The sequence below is a fragment of the Arctopsyche grandis genome, chromosome 2 (assembly GCF_051622035.1).
Source record: "Arctopsyche grandis isolate Sample6627 chromosome 2, ASM5162203v2, whole genome shotgun sequence".
In the NCBI taxonomy this organism is placed as follows: Eukaryota; Metazoa; Arthropoda; class Insecta; order Trichoptera; family Hydropsychidae; genus Arctopsyche; species Arctopsyche grandis.
Window position 1 is genome coordinate 15,192,618 of NC_135356.1, and position 20,209 is coordinate 15,212,826.

The 20,209-nt window shown below is 31.0% G+C and overlaps 1 protein-coding gene across 1 annotated transcript in view; it reads left to right on the forward strand.

Annotated features, from left to right (window-relative positions):
- Window positions 1-12,072, forward strand: part of fax (failed axon connections) — a 43,972-nt gene extending 31,900 nt beyond the window's left edge. The window contains exons 2-6 of the mRNA XM_077445874.1: window positions 10,388-10,523; window positions 10,606-10,808; window positions 11,186-11,323; window positions 11,407-11,688; window positions 11,842-12,072. Coding sequence (XP_077302000.1) covers window positions 10,388-10,523; window positions 10,606-10,808; window positions 11,186-11,323; window positions 11,407-11,688; window positions 11,842-11,919 — 837 coding nt within the window. The 3' untranslated portion in view covers window positions 11,920-12,072. The remainder of the gene's footprint in view (window positions 1-10,387; window positions 10,524-10,605; window positions 10,809-11,185; window positions 11,324-11,406; window positions 11,689-11,841) is intronic.
- The last annotated feature ends 8,137 nt before the right edge of the window (window positions 12,073-20,209 follow it).

Below are 20,209 nucleotides of genomic sequence, written 5' to 3' on the forward strand. Positions count from 1 at the left end.
ACTATGCGTCAAGAATTTGCGTCTGTTAAATTCAAGTTTTGTCAGTGATGACCTTTGTTTGAAATTTAAATACATATGTATCTCGTTCATGAAAATATCAAAATGTTAGAAATATTCAGATATTATAATAGTATGTTTTTCAACAAAAATATATTGTTCTTTTCTGAAATAAATTTATGAGAAATGCAATTTTAAATATAAAATGTGTAGTTGGAATATATTCCGTCTAACCCACATCAGTTGATTCATATGGCGAGTTATATTCCAACTAGTCAAAATATATATCAACTGAAAATACAGTTCAACTATAAGTTGGTACCAGGTTAGATGAAGAAGTTAGGTTTTCGTGAAAACGTCACTGGACTATTAAATTCAATTGGAAAGTCACATTATTGTTTTGAACACATTCTTAGAGTTATCTTAATATGGTACTTATTATTTTTATTCGTAATATCCAGCAAACATAGAGCTGTCAAAACTCAACTTTTATATTACAACTGGCGCACATTGTTGAAAGTGTATTTGCGCTTGTATTGATTTAATGTACTAGTTGAATTGTATTCGAATATGAATGACCTAAAACGACAGTTGGAATATATTACCCCTGAAAAGACACTTATATACTGTTGTCGTATGTATTGGAATTATTTATTTTTGTTGAAATACCATGTTTACGGGAATCGGGTGACATCACTCATCACTGATGAGTCATTAGTCCAATGCTTATGTTATTAAAAATGAAAAAAAAATATACTAAACCGAGTCCAATTAAAAATTGTTATTTTTGACTAAGTCATACATCCATATAAAGAGTTCGATCAACATTCGTAAAATTTTAATGTAATAATAATTTCAACAGTTAAAAAAAATACATGAAGCATACGAAATTTGGGGCATATACGTATGTAATCTGGGTTAATAACTAAAAAAAATTAATGTAACAACACATTAATGTAACATCAACGATCGATACCGTACAAAGTAAATACATACAAAAATACACCGTCTGTTTACAATTGTATGAATGGATTTGAATTTGAATAGTGCACATGTCGAGGCGTAAGAATTGGGTCTTTGCCATAACCCAATTCGTTTCACACATTTGTATGTATAGTCCACGGTCACTTTCGTTTGAATGTCGCTGTACATACAAAGGGGGCGAAAATGTAACAGTGTCTACAAAGAGTTACATTTCCAGATCTCTCAAGATGCATATACTGACCATTTTATACGTGCAATGAAAAGCTTAATGAAGTGCACTGGTTATAACCACATCGTGTGGATTGAATACTTTATACAGAACTACGTCAAAATTCAGCTCAATACGGTCGGTCGTACATACGTACATATGTATGTATGTTTTACGATTCCATCGTTAAACGGTACAATCTGATGTATAGTTAGTGTTCGATGCGCGTCAACCCTTCCAAGTCTGATTCAAGAAACGCTCGGTCAGTTGCATTGTGTATGCAGTGTTATCATTTTCCATATTGTGAATGCAGTCGTCGACCGACCGAATGAATACATTGTTAATTGAGTGTGGAATGCAATAAAAAACCCGAGAAATTCTCTTATGTTAACGACGACGTCAATAAGTGTGCACGCACATGTGTCATTGGTCTAATGTTGTCAGTCACGAAACGACTGATTGTTTCGCTTTCGGATTCGGTATGAATGGAATTTTCAACGCGTACACGCATACACGTGTATGCCATTGCATTCAGTTGGACTTTTGCTTCTTCTCAAAGCTGTTTCACTTTTGCCGAATGATATTTATTTTAGGCTCGTATTTTTCGGGTCAGAATTTTAATCCGTTTTTGTTCGGAATATATTTATATATTACATTGGTAAGATTTTATATTACATTGGTCAGAATTAATATTACACGGTCAGAATACTAGAACTAGAATAAATGGTCAGAATTTATATTGAATGGTCAGAATTTATATTGAATGGTCAGAATTTATATTGAATGGTCAGAATTTAAACTGGATTGGTCATAATTTGTATTAAATGGTCAGAATTATGTTGACAGATGGTCAGATTCATTTTTGTCAGTTGGCACTAGTATCATTACTAGAGGTAGGACCGGAAGCGCGCCGTCTATTGTTCCATTATTGTAAATGCTTTGTAAAAAAGGTTCGGCAAACCTTTAACAATGGATTTACAACATGTGAACAATGAACAGCGCGCTCTGGGTCCGCTCTTCAATCATTACTAGTGCGTGCAACGTTGAAGATTAGTACAAGTGGTCAAGACGACAAACAGCCAAACAAACGTCAAACGAGTATCATTCGGATGCATTGACAGTTCGCATGCGCTCATGCACTATCTACAACCCTCTTCAACAAAACATCTACCTAATTAATTGCAATATTGTCTATATACTTTTATTTTCTGCTGACTGAGTACTTGTTATTTTTGAATATTCTGACCATTTATTAATTTTCACATTCTGACCATCTTATTATTTTTGGTTCTGACCAATTGTTACCTTTTTCTGTCCATTTATTATTTTTATTCCGACCATTTATCATTTTTATTCTGACCATATACCATTTTTATTCTAACCATTGATTATTTATTAAAATTCTGACCGAAATTTGATTTTTATTCTGACCCAAAAATGATTTAAATTCTGACCGTTTAATTTGTTGCCTTTATTTTATAAAAGGCGGTAAACCAGCGATTTCCAAACTGGAAGGCGCGTGGATTAGACTAGAAAAGAGGCGCGAAAAGTTAGTTTATAACATAACATGATTATCATCATCATCTACAGCCATTCGCAATCCACTATTGGATGCTGGAGGCCTCTAACATGCTTCCATTAGTCTCTGTTTTGCGCAATTCTCATCCCTATCATCCCACACATTTTCCTAATATCGTCTACCCGTCTTCCCTGCGGTCTTTCTTTTACCATTTTGCATTCTGTTGGGTACTATTCTAGCATTTCTTTTGTCCATTTTTCTAGCCACGTGGCCCGCCCATTGCCATTTCAATCTCTTGTCTGACATTACCCTTGAAGTATGGCACTACCCTTGTCATACTTCTCATCTACGTATGCTGTTTCTTGTCTTTCCTCGTTATGCCAAGCATACAACGTTCCATAAAGGCACTAAAACTAAATTTTTTTACAAGGGAGGCCTAGTAGCAATAAGTTTTAAAACCACTGCTGTAAACTTGAAAGCTCAGTCTGTTTATTTAAAGCTGTTGTCGTATTCGTTAACACTTTGTATGCGTGAAACAAGAATTACGGCCCACTCATAGAAAGTTGGAAACGGATATCACAGATGCGTTTTCGATACGATATTTGTATCGGACTGTTTTCAATTGTATCAAAACTAGAGAGCTCGCTTTCATTACATACATATATATGGACCGTTATATTTGATATTAGCTTAATTTTATTACTAACCTCTTCTTACTTTCACTTACGATTACTATTAAGGAAAAATTTTGCCTCTTATCCGATCGTTTTCATACTTTGCCATTTTGCCCATTTTGTATCATCCGCAATTACGACGGTGAAAAAATATCGTATTAGACACGTTTGAAAATACTTCCTCTCGTATTTCTCCGTGACGTTTATCGACCGTTTTTTTAGCCTCTTATTATTCTTTATTTCGAGAAATATCTCTCAAAACATAAATATAATGTTAAGCTAAATTTGACATTAATTTATTAAAATGTCGTTTTATATTTTTTGTGATATTTTCATGAAATTGGCAATTTAGCGAGTTGAGTATAACGGTATTGGAAAATCTGTAGCTTTATTAAAATCATTTTTCTTATTTATATTTTAGAAAAGACGTACTTAAACGAAGTGACTTCAAAGAAATTTTACATTTTCCATTACCGTCTGAAAGAAAGTCTGCGTAATTCGAGGGTTGTTTATATTCAAGAGTAAATGTACCCTTTCAAATAAAATTTAATATTCTGTTTTACGATGTAAATATTGTAGACAGCGATTTGTTCAACAACAAAAAAATCGCTTCATCCTCAAGGATGAAGCGATTTTTTTAGAACTCAAGTTCTAGAATGTTTTTATATCGACTTAAGTTCTCTATGTATAAGTTGATTTTTCATTTTCTAAAACATTTTGCTTCCAGTTTGTAATTTGTATGTATTCTGCTTCAACAAATAACTCAATGTGTATTCTTTGGATTGTTTTTATAAATTGACGATTTCTTCGAAAGAAATGTTTCTTTTTATTTCACGATTTTATATATAAAGTAAATTAGACTATTTTCGATGTAAGCATGTTGTGCTCTTATAACGTAATCCTGTTTACTTTGCATAGTTAATTACTCGATAATCTTTCGAGCGTCTCTCCGTCGAATCCCTCGACTAATTTGAATAATCTAAAATTATCGTGTCAGTTTTAGTATTCGATTATATTATGTTATATGTACATATACAACATTATATAATCTTAAAATTTCTTCAAAGTTGGCTATTCATTTCGCCAAGAGTGAAACTTTCATTAAAGATACCGTTACATTCTGAACGGGACAAATAGAGAGCGAACAGTAATTTGATTGGTAATGCATATTCGATTTCGAACGACGAAGCTTCATCTATCATGACTCGGGAAAGATACATAATATGCTTATACATACTTATGAATAGTTTCCAATTGGCTTGCGAATCGAGGAAGGAAAGGGAATTGGTGGATTTCTAGTATTCGTATACTTAATGTTAGGATAGATTTACAGCGCTATAATAAAGTGTCATAGGATGTGCTTCTTCAGTGGTTATTCGTCAAATTCTTTAAAATCCTTTTTATTGCCTTTTTTAGCTGGGTGTCGTGAGTAGCAATGCTTATTACTATTTGATTTTTATATACTTATAGTTGGTCTGCTGTAGGAAGAGACTTATGAAAAACTTACATGCTGTCTCCTACACCGCCTCTCGACCAATAGCATTCCGTGCACAGTAGAACAAGGTCGAAATGGGGTCATCCTACAGCGGTTGGGCTATAGTTAAATTTCAAATAGTTTCGCGTTTGTGTAGAAAGAAAGTAATAATCGAATAATTTTTTCGATTTTTGTAAAAAATTCTTACTCTTGCCAATTTTTTTTTAATTTAAGCATTTTAATTTAATTTTTTAATTTAAACAAAATATGTGAATTATCGTAAATCGTTACTTATTTTCATTACTAATCAATATAATAATAATAAAGCCGAACTTACTAAAATCGTTCAAGTAGGAGTGGGGAGTCAAATCTTAAAAAAAAGTAGGAGTCTGAGTCGAATCATAAAAACGTGTCTCTTACGACTATTTTTCCCAATCGCAATTGCGGATGATACTTCCACTTATATTGATGACCAAACCGAGTAAAATGGCAAAGTATGAAAACGTTTGGATAAGAGCCAACATTTTTACTGAATTGTAATCGTAAGGCGAAGTAAGAAGAGGCATGTAAAAACAAGAGTCGGAGTCGGTAAATTAATCGAAGGAACTCCACAACCCTGGAAAATACACACATAAATGTGTAAAAATCGTATTTATTTCATAGTGCTAAAAATACGCTTGTCTAATTACAACCTTTCTTTTACTACACGTGAGTCAACATTAACGGTCGATTTACGCGGTCGTGAAAATCAAATAAATGTTACTACTTCGGGTGGGGAGCGAACCCGGAACTCTTCAGTGATTTGGTTTCTAGTGACTTTTGGTCCATTCAGAATTGGTTCGTTTCGATTTGACCGGTCATCTCCCGGCACCCAATCTTGTCCGGTGGCGCTCCTTTGAGAGGGCGGGGGGGCGCCGGGGCTCCTGAGGGCGTAGACCCCGACGTATCCCGGGGATCAATACAGCTCGTTGCCATGGGAACGCGGGATGAGGGCGCGCCACCCTGCGCGAACTACCCGGTCGTTAACTTGATTCATTGCCCGGGATGTGCGTTCCCGGGAACGCGAGATTCCGGGAGCTGCCAACACTCCCCCTTTTTAGGGCCAACGTCTCGACAGTCTCCGGAAAAAATAAAAAAAACTGTTGTCGACAACGCGCGCGAAACTCCTCTTTTCGATCGATATCTACGTACATATGTACATATACATTTCTTCTAAAGGATATATTCTCACTACCCTTACTTATTGCGGCTATATTACGTTGATCAAAAAACACGTACATACACGTATTGAATTTTAGGCTTAAACGATTTGTATTGTGCAGGACGGGGTTTCTCAACTTTCTTCAAACAGTCCCGAGTTTGATCATTGCCTTCCGACAATTGCGATTAGTATTATCTACTAACTTGTACTAATTTGTAACTCGGGTGTGCCTAGGAGTTCGGCCGCCTGTGTGCAAACTTATCATAAATCATTTTAATAAAAAAAATAATGCAATAATCTTAACACGTGAGAAATATAGTGTTGAAAATCACGATAAAAATTTTATCAAGAAAACCAAAACGTTTAGTTCTGAACAAGATCAGACGACAAGAGATACTGAACGTTTTAAAGTTCATTCATGAAAATATAGTGCTTTTACCCCCAATCCCACATCTAGGACATTGTTCTTTCGATGACCAACCAATACTCAACATCCTTGAGGAAATACATCTGACAGTCGCAAAGATAACAGAACATAAAAGACTTCGGTGCGGACCGAAGCTATACCTGCTATCCCGTTATTTCCTCAAATTATAGTTCGAGTGTGTTACAAGTTGTACAACAAGAGAATCTAAATGCATTTTAAAAAGTACGAAAAAGTCTTGTTTCGTATTTTTAAGTAATATAATTTTTTTGACTCTCATTTCTTTCGGCCGCCCGTGTGCGTTGCATACACATGGTAGGTGTGGCCCTGTCAAGAAAAGTAAAAAAATTACTTTTTCGAAAAACAAATTGAAATACTCGAGAAAATTCAGCATTCGCACATACATAGGATCAGGGAATAAAAACTTAATAACAGTTAGATCAGCCAGTGGGTGGAGTGGGTGTTTTAGCGCCCCCTTTCTTTAACCCTTCATTCCAAATTCGAATATTTTGCATTTAAAATTCTGATACGCACCCGATCTCATCAGATATTATATCTAATTTATTAGTTCCGAACTATTTATTGTATGTAGATATAGCAGACAAACAAATCTTGTAATGTGATGCTTTCAATTGTGTCTCGGGTTCTATCCCTGGTGTGTGCTGCTGGCCAAACCTTGGATAAGTGACTCCAAAGTCGCTCATTTCCTTTCGGAGTTTGCCAATTGATCTGATTTCATTGCAACGATTCCAAAAATTCTCGCTAAAATTCGAGTTTACAGCATCTCGATTTTCGCCGATTTTGTATAAATGCTGCAAATTTGTCCATAGATGTCTCTGTGGATGTTAATCGTTGTTTGTATTTGCCTTGTATACTATAATACTTGTAATACTTCTGTACAATGTTTGAGTATAGTCGTCGTGTTTAATGTAAATATATAATTAATAATTATTAACACACTAGTTGCATTGGAGCAATCTGTCAAGACGAGTGTGCATAATTGATTGAATAAAAGAATATGTATTTCTTAGTCTAATAGCCCGGTGTTATTTGCGTAATTTTTACGTAATGGTATACAAAACTACATATACATACTTACGTATAATTAGGGTGGGCTGATTATTATTTCTCAATGCTAAATTGGGACGGAAATAGTTCTCTGTAATGAATAGGATTATTATAGCCGCATGGCGGGAGATTTATCTACGGGATTATACATTATCTACATTGATGGGATTGAACGAACGATACAAACATGCTATATTTACTGACAGTCTATACGTGCATAAAAAAGCAACAGTTGTGTCTCGTTGGAAATGGAACGAGTAATCCTGATGTAAATTTTAATTATTTTTCGAATTTGAACTGATATGGGATTAGTTTTTTTCGATGATTGATTAATGTCTGCGCTTATCGAAAATTCTGTTTGAATTTATTGGTTTTTATTCAAGTAAAAAACGCGACCCTCCCCTCGATTTATGTAGTAGATACGTTCCACAAAATTTTCCCGTTTTTCTTTCAATTTTGGGACTATAACTAATCGTCGTCTGTTATCTCATCCCGAACTGATTAGTTGACATATATTTATCATACGGGCTATAATTTAGAAGACTCCGTATTATTTTATTTTTAAATGCTTTTTATTATTACTTAATTATGTTCACAATACATCTTATATATATTTTAATAGCTACTGATCTACTGATCATTTTCTATTTTACAATTTTGTTAGTAATCATAGTATTATATTATTCTAATGTTAATGTACAGCATAATAGGAAAAAGAGCTCAAAAACCTATTTACAATACTTATAATTACAATCAGCATGGATTTTACTGTGTGAATTACTATTGTAATTTTTTGCAGGCTTTAAAGTCTGAAACTTTCAACATGTTTCATATCATAAATAAAAAATGTCAATCTGGACCGACGAGGGTTAATAGAAAGAAGGTGTATAGGATATATTCAACTGTTGAATTCGCATTGTTTGCTTATCTAAATTATTTGGATCAGACGTGCTTTGTTGCAACGGCAACTTTTTTGAGCAACTATATAGTTGCTCAAAAAATGCTTTTTATTAACTCTTAGTTGACCGCAACAGAAAAGTTTTCATTTTCTAGGTCGCTCTTTTTTTCCTCATTCTTAAAATGAGAATATGAACCAATAAGGACGAAAACACACCGAATCGAACGGCATCAGCGCGTTCTTGACATCCTGCTGTGAAAAATCTGCGTGGGCTATTTTTTTCGATACATTTATTTTTCAAATATGGGAATCATTATTATTGATCACTCTCAAACCTACTATGTCAATACAAGGATTTAACCCTGGGTGCCATAGCATAGATTATGCATACTAGCGTTTTTTACATGTCCAAAACTATTTAAAAAAAACCCATTCTGTGTGTACGCCCTAATTATTTTCCATCAACACCGTTTTTGTACTAAATTACAGTTTTTACTCAATTAATTGACAACCATAGAAAGTCTCCATATAATATAATATGAGTAAGTACTGATTGTTGTATTATTAACAAATCAAGAGCTACAAACTGACCGCACTATGGCGAAAACAAACTGAATCGAACGGTATGGATACGTTCTTGGCTTCCCGTGGTGAATAATCTGCAAGGGCTATTTTTTTTTTGATAGGTTTCTTCTACATTTCTTCAAATCACCCTCAGAGCGAAAACTCACTCAGAGACGCGTTTTTTTTAGATGTTCTTAAAGATGCGAAAAAAACGCAGCACCCATAGCCCATATACATGGTGTACAGTCCTAAAAAATCACCCCCTGGAGTGCTTTCGTTGAAATTTTATCCTCGATAACGGTGAATCCCATATTTGAAGAAATATAGGAGAAATATATGCACTCTGCGCGTGCAATGACACCGATTTCGGTTTAGGGATCACCCGCTGTCACAGCGTGGAGCCAAGAACGTGACGTTCCGTACTATCCAGTGCGTTGTCGCCCTTATTGATCTCTCAAACCTAGGTTAATACAAGGATTTAAGGTTGGGTGCCATAGCAAAGATTATGCATGCTTTTTTAATATGTGCAATACGAAGTGTGTGCCTGCGCCCTTATAGTTTTGAAACATCTGTCACTAAACGCCGTTAAACAGACTTTTCTTCCACTTTTTCCAATGTATCGAATAATTTCAAAGCTTGAGTTTTATTCTACGTACAGCTGAAGTTTAGTTTAACAATGTCTAATTTGCACGTTAACATACGCAAGTTATATAAATTGGATGTCAAAAGTCCAAATTTTCGTATAAAATCGTTATAATTTACGATCGTCTGGTCTTTTTACGCCATTCTGTATATAGAGAAAGCATTTACATATTTAATTCTGGCATTCTGCAAACTGTTGAAACGATCTACACATTAGGAGACGTGTTTAATTGAACCCAATCACAGCTGGATACTTCGTCAGCATTAAATGGAATAAGTGGATCGTTGTCAACTCAGATCTGTTAACTTACCCAGCATTGACATGAAAAATATAGTATTACAAAATTGCGAAATTGTCGTTGGAAATTGAATTACACACACACACATACACTTCGTAAATTGTGTGATGTTATTGTATGTCATGCGTTTGATACGTATCATGCTGTGACTTGGCAACGTTTATTATAGGCAAATTGAATACAATTCTAGATATATTCCCCTCATGGACCGTTCATAGGGGTGTATTGAAGTGATCAATTAATTGATTGATAGATTCATAGTGAAATGAATGCTCTATTATTTGTGTTTTGTGTATTATTTTATCGCTCTCGTGTATGTTGGTCGATGGTCTCGTTCCCCCTTTTTTATTTAATTTATTTATAATGTACACATTATTATTAAGTTGTGTTGTGAAGTATTCGAAGTACTTATGATGATTTTTTTTATGTTTTCAGAACATCGATCATAAAATGAAGTTGCGATCGTGCAAGGGACAGTTGCCATTCGTTGAACTAAACGGCGAAGAAATTCCCGATAGTACCATTATCATCAAAGAACTATCGCAAAAGTTCAATAAAGACTTGGATGCGGGTATGCAAATTATCCTACGTCATGATCATGATTTGTTTTGAATTATATAATATGTAATAGTAAAATTGTATCGTGATTTTAGGTCTGACGCCCGAGCAACGCAACGTAGCGCACGCGATGATGTCTATGATTGAAAATCATTTATTGTGGATTGTCACCTGGTGGCGTACTAAATACATCGACAGCTTCATCAAAGGTTGCAAATTGAACTTGCAACACGCGCTGGGTACTAGAATACCCAATTCTATTTTAAACTTTGCGTTTAAAATTTTCTATGCTCGCAAGGTACTTAGATCTTATTTTGGGTTTATTTTCACGACACTGTTCATTTTAGCTCAGTAGATTTATGATCATATCCTTTACTTCACTTTATTATATGACTAGTTTGCTAAGCATTCTACGAGTAAATTTGTTAAGTCGACTTTATCACATCTTTTCTATCGATTGTTTATCCTAACGACCCAAAACTTTCATTTTAACAATTGACAAAAATTATACATTTTTGATTAATGCATACATATTATGACATTTTGAATATAAAAATAATATTCCATAAGAAAAATCAAATCGGTTATTTTTTTTAAATTTATATACCTTGAATTAACTAATCAACCAAAAATTGATTTTATTCATGTTTTTATTTCGAATTGAATGTGTTTCAGGGGATAAAGAAGGTGAAAGCGCATGGAATTGGTGTTCATAAGCCTGAAGAAATTGCCGAATTTGGGAATAATGATCTGAGAGTGCTGTCAGATATATTAGCCGACAAACCATTCTTCTTTGGAGATGAACCAACTAACGTAACCATTGTTTTAGTGTTAATTTAATTTGTATTGTATTTGTTTTTCACACCATTCTAATGCATTTTTGATTCGTGTTACAGCTGGACGTAGTCGCTTTTGCAAACCTTGCTCAAATTCATTTCGTGGATAAAGAAATATCTTACTGTTTGAGAGACTACATGACTGCGGAGTGTCCGAATCTTGTAGGTCATGTGTCGCGCATGAAGGAGCGTTGCTTCCCGGATTGGGACGACATATGCACCACTCTCGATCTGAATTCTCATCTTCCGAAACCAGTTAAAGACGTTAAAGAAGGCAAGGAGGGAACGGGACCCGCGGAGAAACCTATTCTCATTACTGATACCGATTTTGAGAAGGAAAAGGTCATCTTTTATTCCATTTTATAAATGATATTTATTTTTTTATATATTCATTTTTTTTTTTAATTAATCTTGAAAATGTATAGTTGATATGTGTTGCAAGAAGTGCGTAAATATTTCCATTTGTGATTAATTATAATATATTGTATTTTTCAGCTGGATCAAAAAGAAACTGGAAAAGAGACGGAGGAAAATAAAGAGACGGAAAATGAAAAAGAAAAGGAAGCAAAATAAGAAATATCATTTTAAGACCACTGCTTTGCACAATTGTCTACATGGAAGTTTATATCTAAATAATACGTAAAAAATTAAAAAAAATTATAAAGAACTTTTTCATATATAGATTACTTATTATAAACAAAAAAGCAGTGGTTGAGGAATGTATCCAAAAATACTATATAGTTATATCATTATTCCATATGTGCATTTTTTATATTGTCTCATTCCATTCAGTGCAGTTTAAAAAAAAATTCATATATATAGTATACATTTTGAAACTGATGATAATTTTTAAGGTCATCTTTTTTATTCATAGACTTTTGTATTTTTTTACTTTGGAAATATTTTTTAATACAAATGAAAAAAGTCTGAAGACTTCTGAAGACTGTTTGAAAAATTAAAAATAGGTCTTGAATCATTGAATATATACTCATTTCTATTTATATATATATACTAAATTCATTGCACAATTTTTGTAACGTTTACAATTGATTTTTTACAATCATCGCCATTTTAGATGTTTTTACCAAACCTTTACTATTTCGAATCGGCGTTTCGTGTCGTCAGGCGAAATTTTTCGCCGCGCCGTAATTTTAAAAATACATTTTAGACTTAGATATGTTGGATAGATTAAAACTATTGTCAATCTTTTTGATTTTTTGTATACATATAAATTGATCTAATCTTAAATCTGACCGGTTATTATTCAAAAGAAAGAATTTTCTTTTTTTTTTGAATAATAATCCATTACATCAAAGCAGCCACGCTTGGTAATGAGATGTGTAAGTAGGTATACAGATTATGGTTAAGCCTTTTATTTGTTGGTTTTTTATTATCATAGATTTAAGAATATCGGTGTAAGCCTGCCCGACAGAGCTCACCAAACAATCTGCTGATCACACTGCCACTAGTATGAAATGTAAGATAATGGCCCGAATGGCCGCCATATATTTAGGATAGCAATAAGTTACATACATTTTTTAAACTATTTGATGGTTTAACCTGATATGTAAAATATATGTGTAAAAATCATTATTATTTGGTGTTTATAACATACTTATAATTATAATATTCTAGTAACTAAAAAAAATTCTATATACATATATATAAGTACATATATATGTTACGCCGAATCCATAAAATCGCTGATTATGCATAATCGGTGAAAAATTGCCCAATTCGTGAAAAATGCAACGCCATTGCCGAATTCACGTATTCAGCATATCCTTTAGCGATTACTCGTAATCAATTTCATCAAGCAACTTCATGGTTTCGCCGCAACATATACATATTTATATATGAATATACAATAGAGCTCGCTTTTCATTATAAATTTGTTCCACCAAAGCCAAGGAATGGACTGATTGAAAAAATAATCTAATATTTTACTTTCCTCTATAAATATTTAACTCGTTTCATCCATAGATCAATTATTTGCAGTCGACTGTGATATATTGTAAAGCAATGCTGAAAAAAAGAGTCCAGTTCAATTGCAATAAACATTTGTTGTGTGTTAATGTGGAATGATTGAATAATATTGCTGGCTTAGATTACCGAGTTCAACTGTATAAATATGTATATATATGTATACATATTTATATACACGAGATGTTTTGTCAGTGTTTGGAGAGATGCTGGATGATATTTTTAAGTATGTGCACTATTTACTAAATAATATCCATAGTGAAAACGGAGCAGCCATATATATTGAAAAGGACTTCACTTTACTAGCTCCTTATTGACTACTTATTAACTGGAATGACACTTAGTCATGGAATATTATCATATAAGTGTATTTAGAACAAAAAAAAAGTAGGATTAGTGTTACATCCATTTCGCCGATGAGGCAAATTTCTCAATGTGTTGTATTTATGTGCGCATACGCAATTTTGAGCATGCATATGTTGTGTATGCAAGGGGGTGCGTATCGTGTGCAAGTGCAACGCACCCATGACAGTTATATTTCATCGCTATAAATGTATGTAGCTATTGTTTTTGTAAGTGTATCCTTTATATGTATTAATGAAATTTTATTTTAATAATTTTTATTTGATTTTGTTCATATAATTATTATTTAAGTCAGAAAATTGTTCTTAATATTTTTATTTTTATTTTATTAATTAATCATAATAATTTTACGTTTCAAATGAATTTTCAATATATCTATATATATATTTTAGGTGTAATAACATATAGTACTCATAGTAAGATATTTGTATTATACATCATTTATATACATACAATTAATGTCTGAGCTTTTTTTCATAAAATTATTTGCGTGGTAAAATATGTGTATCTTAAATTTTATTGCCAATAAAAATCATTAAAAACCAATCGTGTTTTTATTTATTACATTGGTATTTCCACTGAATATGTCAAAATAGTCACAATTATTATAAAATAAACACTTTTTCTTTACTACTGGACCAATTGCCTGAAGAAAAAGATATTTGATCAATGCGTTTTGCCAGTGATGACGTATGGATGTGAAACTTGGACATTGAACGTCAAGATGCTTCATAAAGTCCGATACACTCAAATAAGTATGGAACGCTGTATGCTCAGCGTAACGAGGAAAGGCAGGAAGTGAAACACGTGGGTGAGAAGTATGATAAGGGTAGTGGACATAGTGGATAGAGGAAAGAGATTGAAATGGTAATGGGCGGGCCATGTGGCTAGAAGAATGGACGAAAGAAGTGTTAGAATGCAAAAGGGTAAAAGGTAAGGCTTCCAATCCCTATCGAGAATCTCTGGGCCATAATGGGTTCTAAAATCAATGATAAGAAGCTCAGTAGCACACGAGAACTGCATTCAAGTCGAAAATGTGTGGTGTAACGAAATATCGGACGATTACATAAAAAATCTGATAGAATCGATGCCTAGAAGAATAAAGGCAGTCCAACTAAATATTAAATTGTGTATTTTGTATAGCTTTTGTAGTTTTAAATATAATTTAAGTAAAATTTTTTAGATACATAAATTAGTTTGGCAGAAAGATTTTTCATTGAACTGCGAATTTTTTTCCCAAAATAACTAATTTACAAGAATGATGATAATTTCATTATATATAATTATACTATAGTTTGAATCACTTTAAAATATCATAAATACATTGATTTCAAATATGAATGTACATTAAATATATTAAATAAATATAATAAATAAATTTCTTCGCTATCTCTACATGAGAGAGTTTGGGCGCTATCCCTACTTATTTCCCAGTAAGTTTGTCATGGGCTCCTTGGGCTTTGACTCCTTAGCTTCACGTAGAAACAATCATCTTGGTAAGCTTTTTCTAAAAATTCTAAGGGGTGAATGTCATCTTCCTGAAGTTCTGTGTAATCTTAAACTTAGAGTACCTGAGAAACTGAGAGAATCTCGCTCCAGAACTCTATTCCTGCCTATTCGGGCCAGAACTAATGTGCTTGATGACTCACCCCTTTCAAGAGCCATTCGACTATTTAACCTGCTTTCTGGGAACCTTGATGTTTTTACTTCATCATACAGTTCTGTCAGGCAGCATATTTTAAATGACTTCTAGCTACATACATATTTACACATGTTGTTTTCATTTTGTAATTTTATTATTTAGCATAATGTGTATGTATGTTGGTTTTATCTTTATTTATATATGTATGCTATTTTTTATTTTTATATATATATGAGTAATTTATCTTTATTTATGTGCATTTATGTGTTTATGTGTATATGCATGTATAATGTTTGTTTATGGATGTATGTAATGTATGTGTATGTGTATATGTATATGTGTATGTATGTATATGTGAATATATATATATGTGTGTATGAATGTATATGTATATATGTGTATTTTTATATTTATGTATGTATGTATGTGTATTTGTGTATACGTGTAAGTATTTGTGTATATATGGATGGTGTACATATAAGTTTATATAATTGTCTTTGGCCAGGAAGGCGCATTGGGTTTACCTGTTAGGCCTTCTTGGTGTAAATTAAATAAAAAAATAAATAAAAAATAAAATAAAATAAAATTAGAAAACATATACATCAGTATTCAACAAAATATCGATTTTTGGAGGTGAACACCTTTTCGTGACCGCTACTGTAGGTTAAATGCAATTGAAGTTTTTTTTTATATTAGGTGGATTGTTTCGATGAATAATTACTAGACGGTACAAACTATTTGTACAAAACGACGCAATGAATCAAAGCGATGTTTTTTACTTTATTATTCTAAACCTCCTTATTCTAAATTACCTCCTTATTCTAAATTAGAATATAGACACCTCCTTATTCTAAATTAGAATATACTGTATTTCTACTTTTTGAAATATTGATATTCTGGATTTTAATGCTAACCCACTGCACATAGTCTGAATTCCACCAACAAATGTAATGAGATCTAATTTTCGAATCTCGAGATCTGTGATATTCAGTATTGATGATTCACCATATCCGCAGAGTTATGAAGACCTACACATTTGGTACTCACATTTACTTATACTTATATATACATTATATACACACATCAAGATTTAGAAAAATTCGATTAAAATATGGGAAATAGAGTGGGGAGCAATGTTTTGTTATAATATGTATGTGTATTTTCGATAATTTTTATCTGTACACTAATTTGATTTAGTTTATGTTTTTCAATAATTAAGTGACTTTAAAATAATTTGGTTCGATTAATTTGAGTATTTAAGAAGTTCTTGAAACCTACATACATAAAGTACTTGCATTTTAAAAAATGGTAGAAAATCTTTATTCCAAAAGACTAATTCATCAAGATAGTGGGTTATAATTTATTAATTTTTACCTTTCAAATTCGTGTGCTTTCATTAAAGTTCAATTACTTCTTACCAATTTTATTCAATGACGCCAATTTTATTCAATGACGCCAATTTTATTCAATGATGCCAATTCTGAAAAATTGTGCATGCTGCCTGATATTAAATATTTTATGCCGAAGATTATTTAGTCTGATATTAAATATTTCACACTACATTATCAGGTCATTAAAATTTTCAACTTGATCTTTATAATAACATATTAAATAAGATAATTTCTTAATAAAACATTTCACATGAATATCTGTGTGCTAGAAGCAGGTTCTCTAAAGTCGGTTGCTCTAGAAAATCGAAAAGTTTTTAAGATCGTTTTTCAAAATTTAAAAATAATACAAGGGTCAACCATTTTTAGACAGAATATATTCAATTTTTCAACAGTCCAATGAAGACCTAGCCGAATTGGAAGTTATAGTTAAAGAATTTAACTTGCTGTATGGTGAACATATCCAGCATTGTACAAGCATTTTTCCCAATCTATATAAATCATATTTCACAACGGCTGAAATGTTAGCGAAAACTAACTTTATTCGAGATTTGGCACTGCTGATCGATATTTTAGAACTCGCTTTATGTACTTTCTATGTATTGGGTTAAAATTCAGATCAATTTACACAAATCAATCGATCAATTCAATCAATCTACATAAAGCTGATAAACTAATAAAACGTTCGGTAAGAGCAATAGGAGGTTTAAAATGTAGTTCTTTCAGATAAGTCTAAAAATATTCCATTCCAAAACGTCCATCAATTCCATTCTCTTCCTAGAGAACAGTTATTGGACGGTATGTCAGATTATATGAAACGTCGATTATTATCTACTTCCGATATAAATTTTAATGAGGAATTTACTAATGATGAAAATTCACATATTTTTAACTACTTTTTGAAATAATCCATCTTTCAACTTGGCCACTTGATGAAATTGTTTCTCCGTAGTCGTGGTGTGAAAATTTTTTTTATAAAATTGTGTGAAAACTGGAATAGTCATTAATAATTTTGAATCTACCGAGGATAAAATATTTCAATTGCAAAATTTTGGTCAAAGAGAGGGGAGGGGGGAGGAGGGGAGGCTGAAAATTTGAGAGCACACCGCTATGTACAACCACTTTGCCTCGTTTAGGTACATCAATGAAGAAGCTATTTATTTATATATTTATTATAATTATTAATATAATTTACATTTATATATTTAATAAAAAATAATCAGGTATAAAAAAATTATATAAAAAAAATAATGCCTCTAAAATAGTTCCTAAAACAATTAATAATATACATATCAGTAAACAATTTTACGATTAAAATAAACTAATTAATTAAATAACCAAAATTGTGTAATAGGGAGGTGAAAGGATATTCTTAAATGGCAAAGAAAGGTTATATGTATAATAAAAATGCGATGAGGAGAAAAAGTAAAGCAATGGGTTATTGCGAGCAGGAATGTTAACAGAAAAATAGGATCTGCTTTGAAAGTCAATGAAGAATTACAGAGGCATCCCAGTGGATAACGAATCAAATCTTATTTTAAAAATACGGTCTTATATACTAAACTACACATTTATAAGCTTAATTAAATCAAATACCATAAATTTTCCACCTATGTAGCTATGAGATGAAATTTGGAATTGGAGTAAGCACGGAATATTTTGTTAATATTCTTAAGTTTATACATGTATGTTTATATGTATTATATTTATAAAATATATCTTCAGCTAATTATAATTAACCTAAAAATGCAAATGACTAATAAAATTGACTCGGATGACTGATTGAAATTTCAGATGACTTATAATAGTATGAATAGTTTGGATAATTTAATTTAAAGATACATAAAGCTTACATTGCTCTCTTTTAACCTAAATTATATCAAGACATACAATAAGAAAATATGATAATTTATTATCAAGTTAAATGTTTAAGTCTTGCACTTTAAACCTTATGTAGACAAGTAACATCAGGGATAGCTAAGCAATATAGGGGATGTAAATTTAGATAATGTTAATTGTAATTGTATGTCATTTAAACAAAATATGTCTACTGTCATATATGTATGTATATTCATCAAGTAATATATATGTTTATATATATGTATATATATATATATATATATATATATATATATATATATATATATATATATATATATATATATATATATATATATATATATATATAAATATATATAGATTGTATATAGTTTAATTTTAAAATTAAAAATAGGAAAAAAATAAACGTACATATGTACATACATATGTACTTTTAAGATTTGTATAGCACCTTTGGATAGCTCTATAAGTTAATTAGAGAATATATTGTAAAAATAAATACACGTGTACAAATATATCAAATTATTTTGTAATGAACTCGTATAATTCTTCGATTCTTAAAAAAAATCTTCTTTAAAATTTTTTTTAAGAAAGGTTTATTTTTATTTAATTTTAGATAGCATTCTATTGGAAGTTAAATGAAGTAAACAAATTTTTGAATTAATGATTACATTGAAAAAATATACAATATTTACATTACAAAGACAGCATTGTAGAAATAACTAAAACTTAACACAATATTGCAATTATTCCGGCCAAGATATTTATGTAAAAAAACATCAATAAAATGAATGTTTTAAAATTATATTTATCTGCTACCTACACATTAAATATATAAAGATATTATTACCTTCGTAAAGTTGCATATAACATTAAGCCTTATAATTTAATAAAGTTTTAGAATAAATCAAAATAAAAGATTTTTTAAATATTATAATATAGATAAAAAAATTTATAATAAGTATTTAGCGTTGAGTTGATTAAGAAAAGTCTATTTTGAATACTAAGTAATTGTAATTTTTAATGTGGATTTGTTATTTAAATGTACAATACTAATTTAAAATGCGAATTTTATACTATACATATTTATATAGCTTTTTTAAGACATATATATGTATATATATATATATATATATATATATATATATATATATATATATATATATATATATTTATTTATTTATTTATATATATATATATATATATATATATTTATATATATATATATGTATGTATGTACATATGTATAAGAATTCATTATAATTAGAGTAATATTTTTATTTAAATTTATAAACAAAATATATATGGATAAGCTGTTTTTCATTTTGATACTAAAAATGAATTGTACATTTTATTGAAGATTTATTTAATAATATGCATAGAAATTTTGTATTCCTAAAAGTAAATAAATGATTAAGGAAAATGTCCCACTTCTGGTATATCAATTTTTTTAATTTGAAAATTGATATATTACATATACTATTATGAAATTGGATTATATTATATTATTATAAAATTGATTATATTATATTTTATTATTATAATAAGGATGATATTATGATATCATAAAAATAAAGTTTTTTTGTGAAAAGCATACACATTTAATAAGTTGAAGAAAAAGCGAATTAGATTAAACTACATACTACCA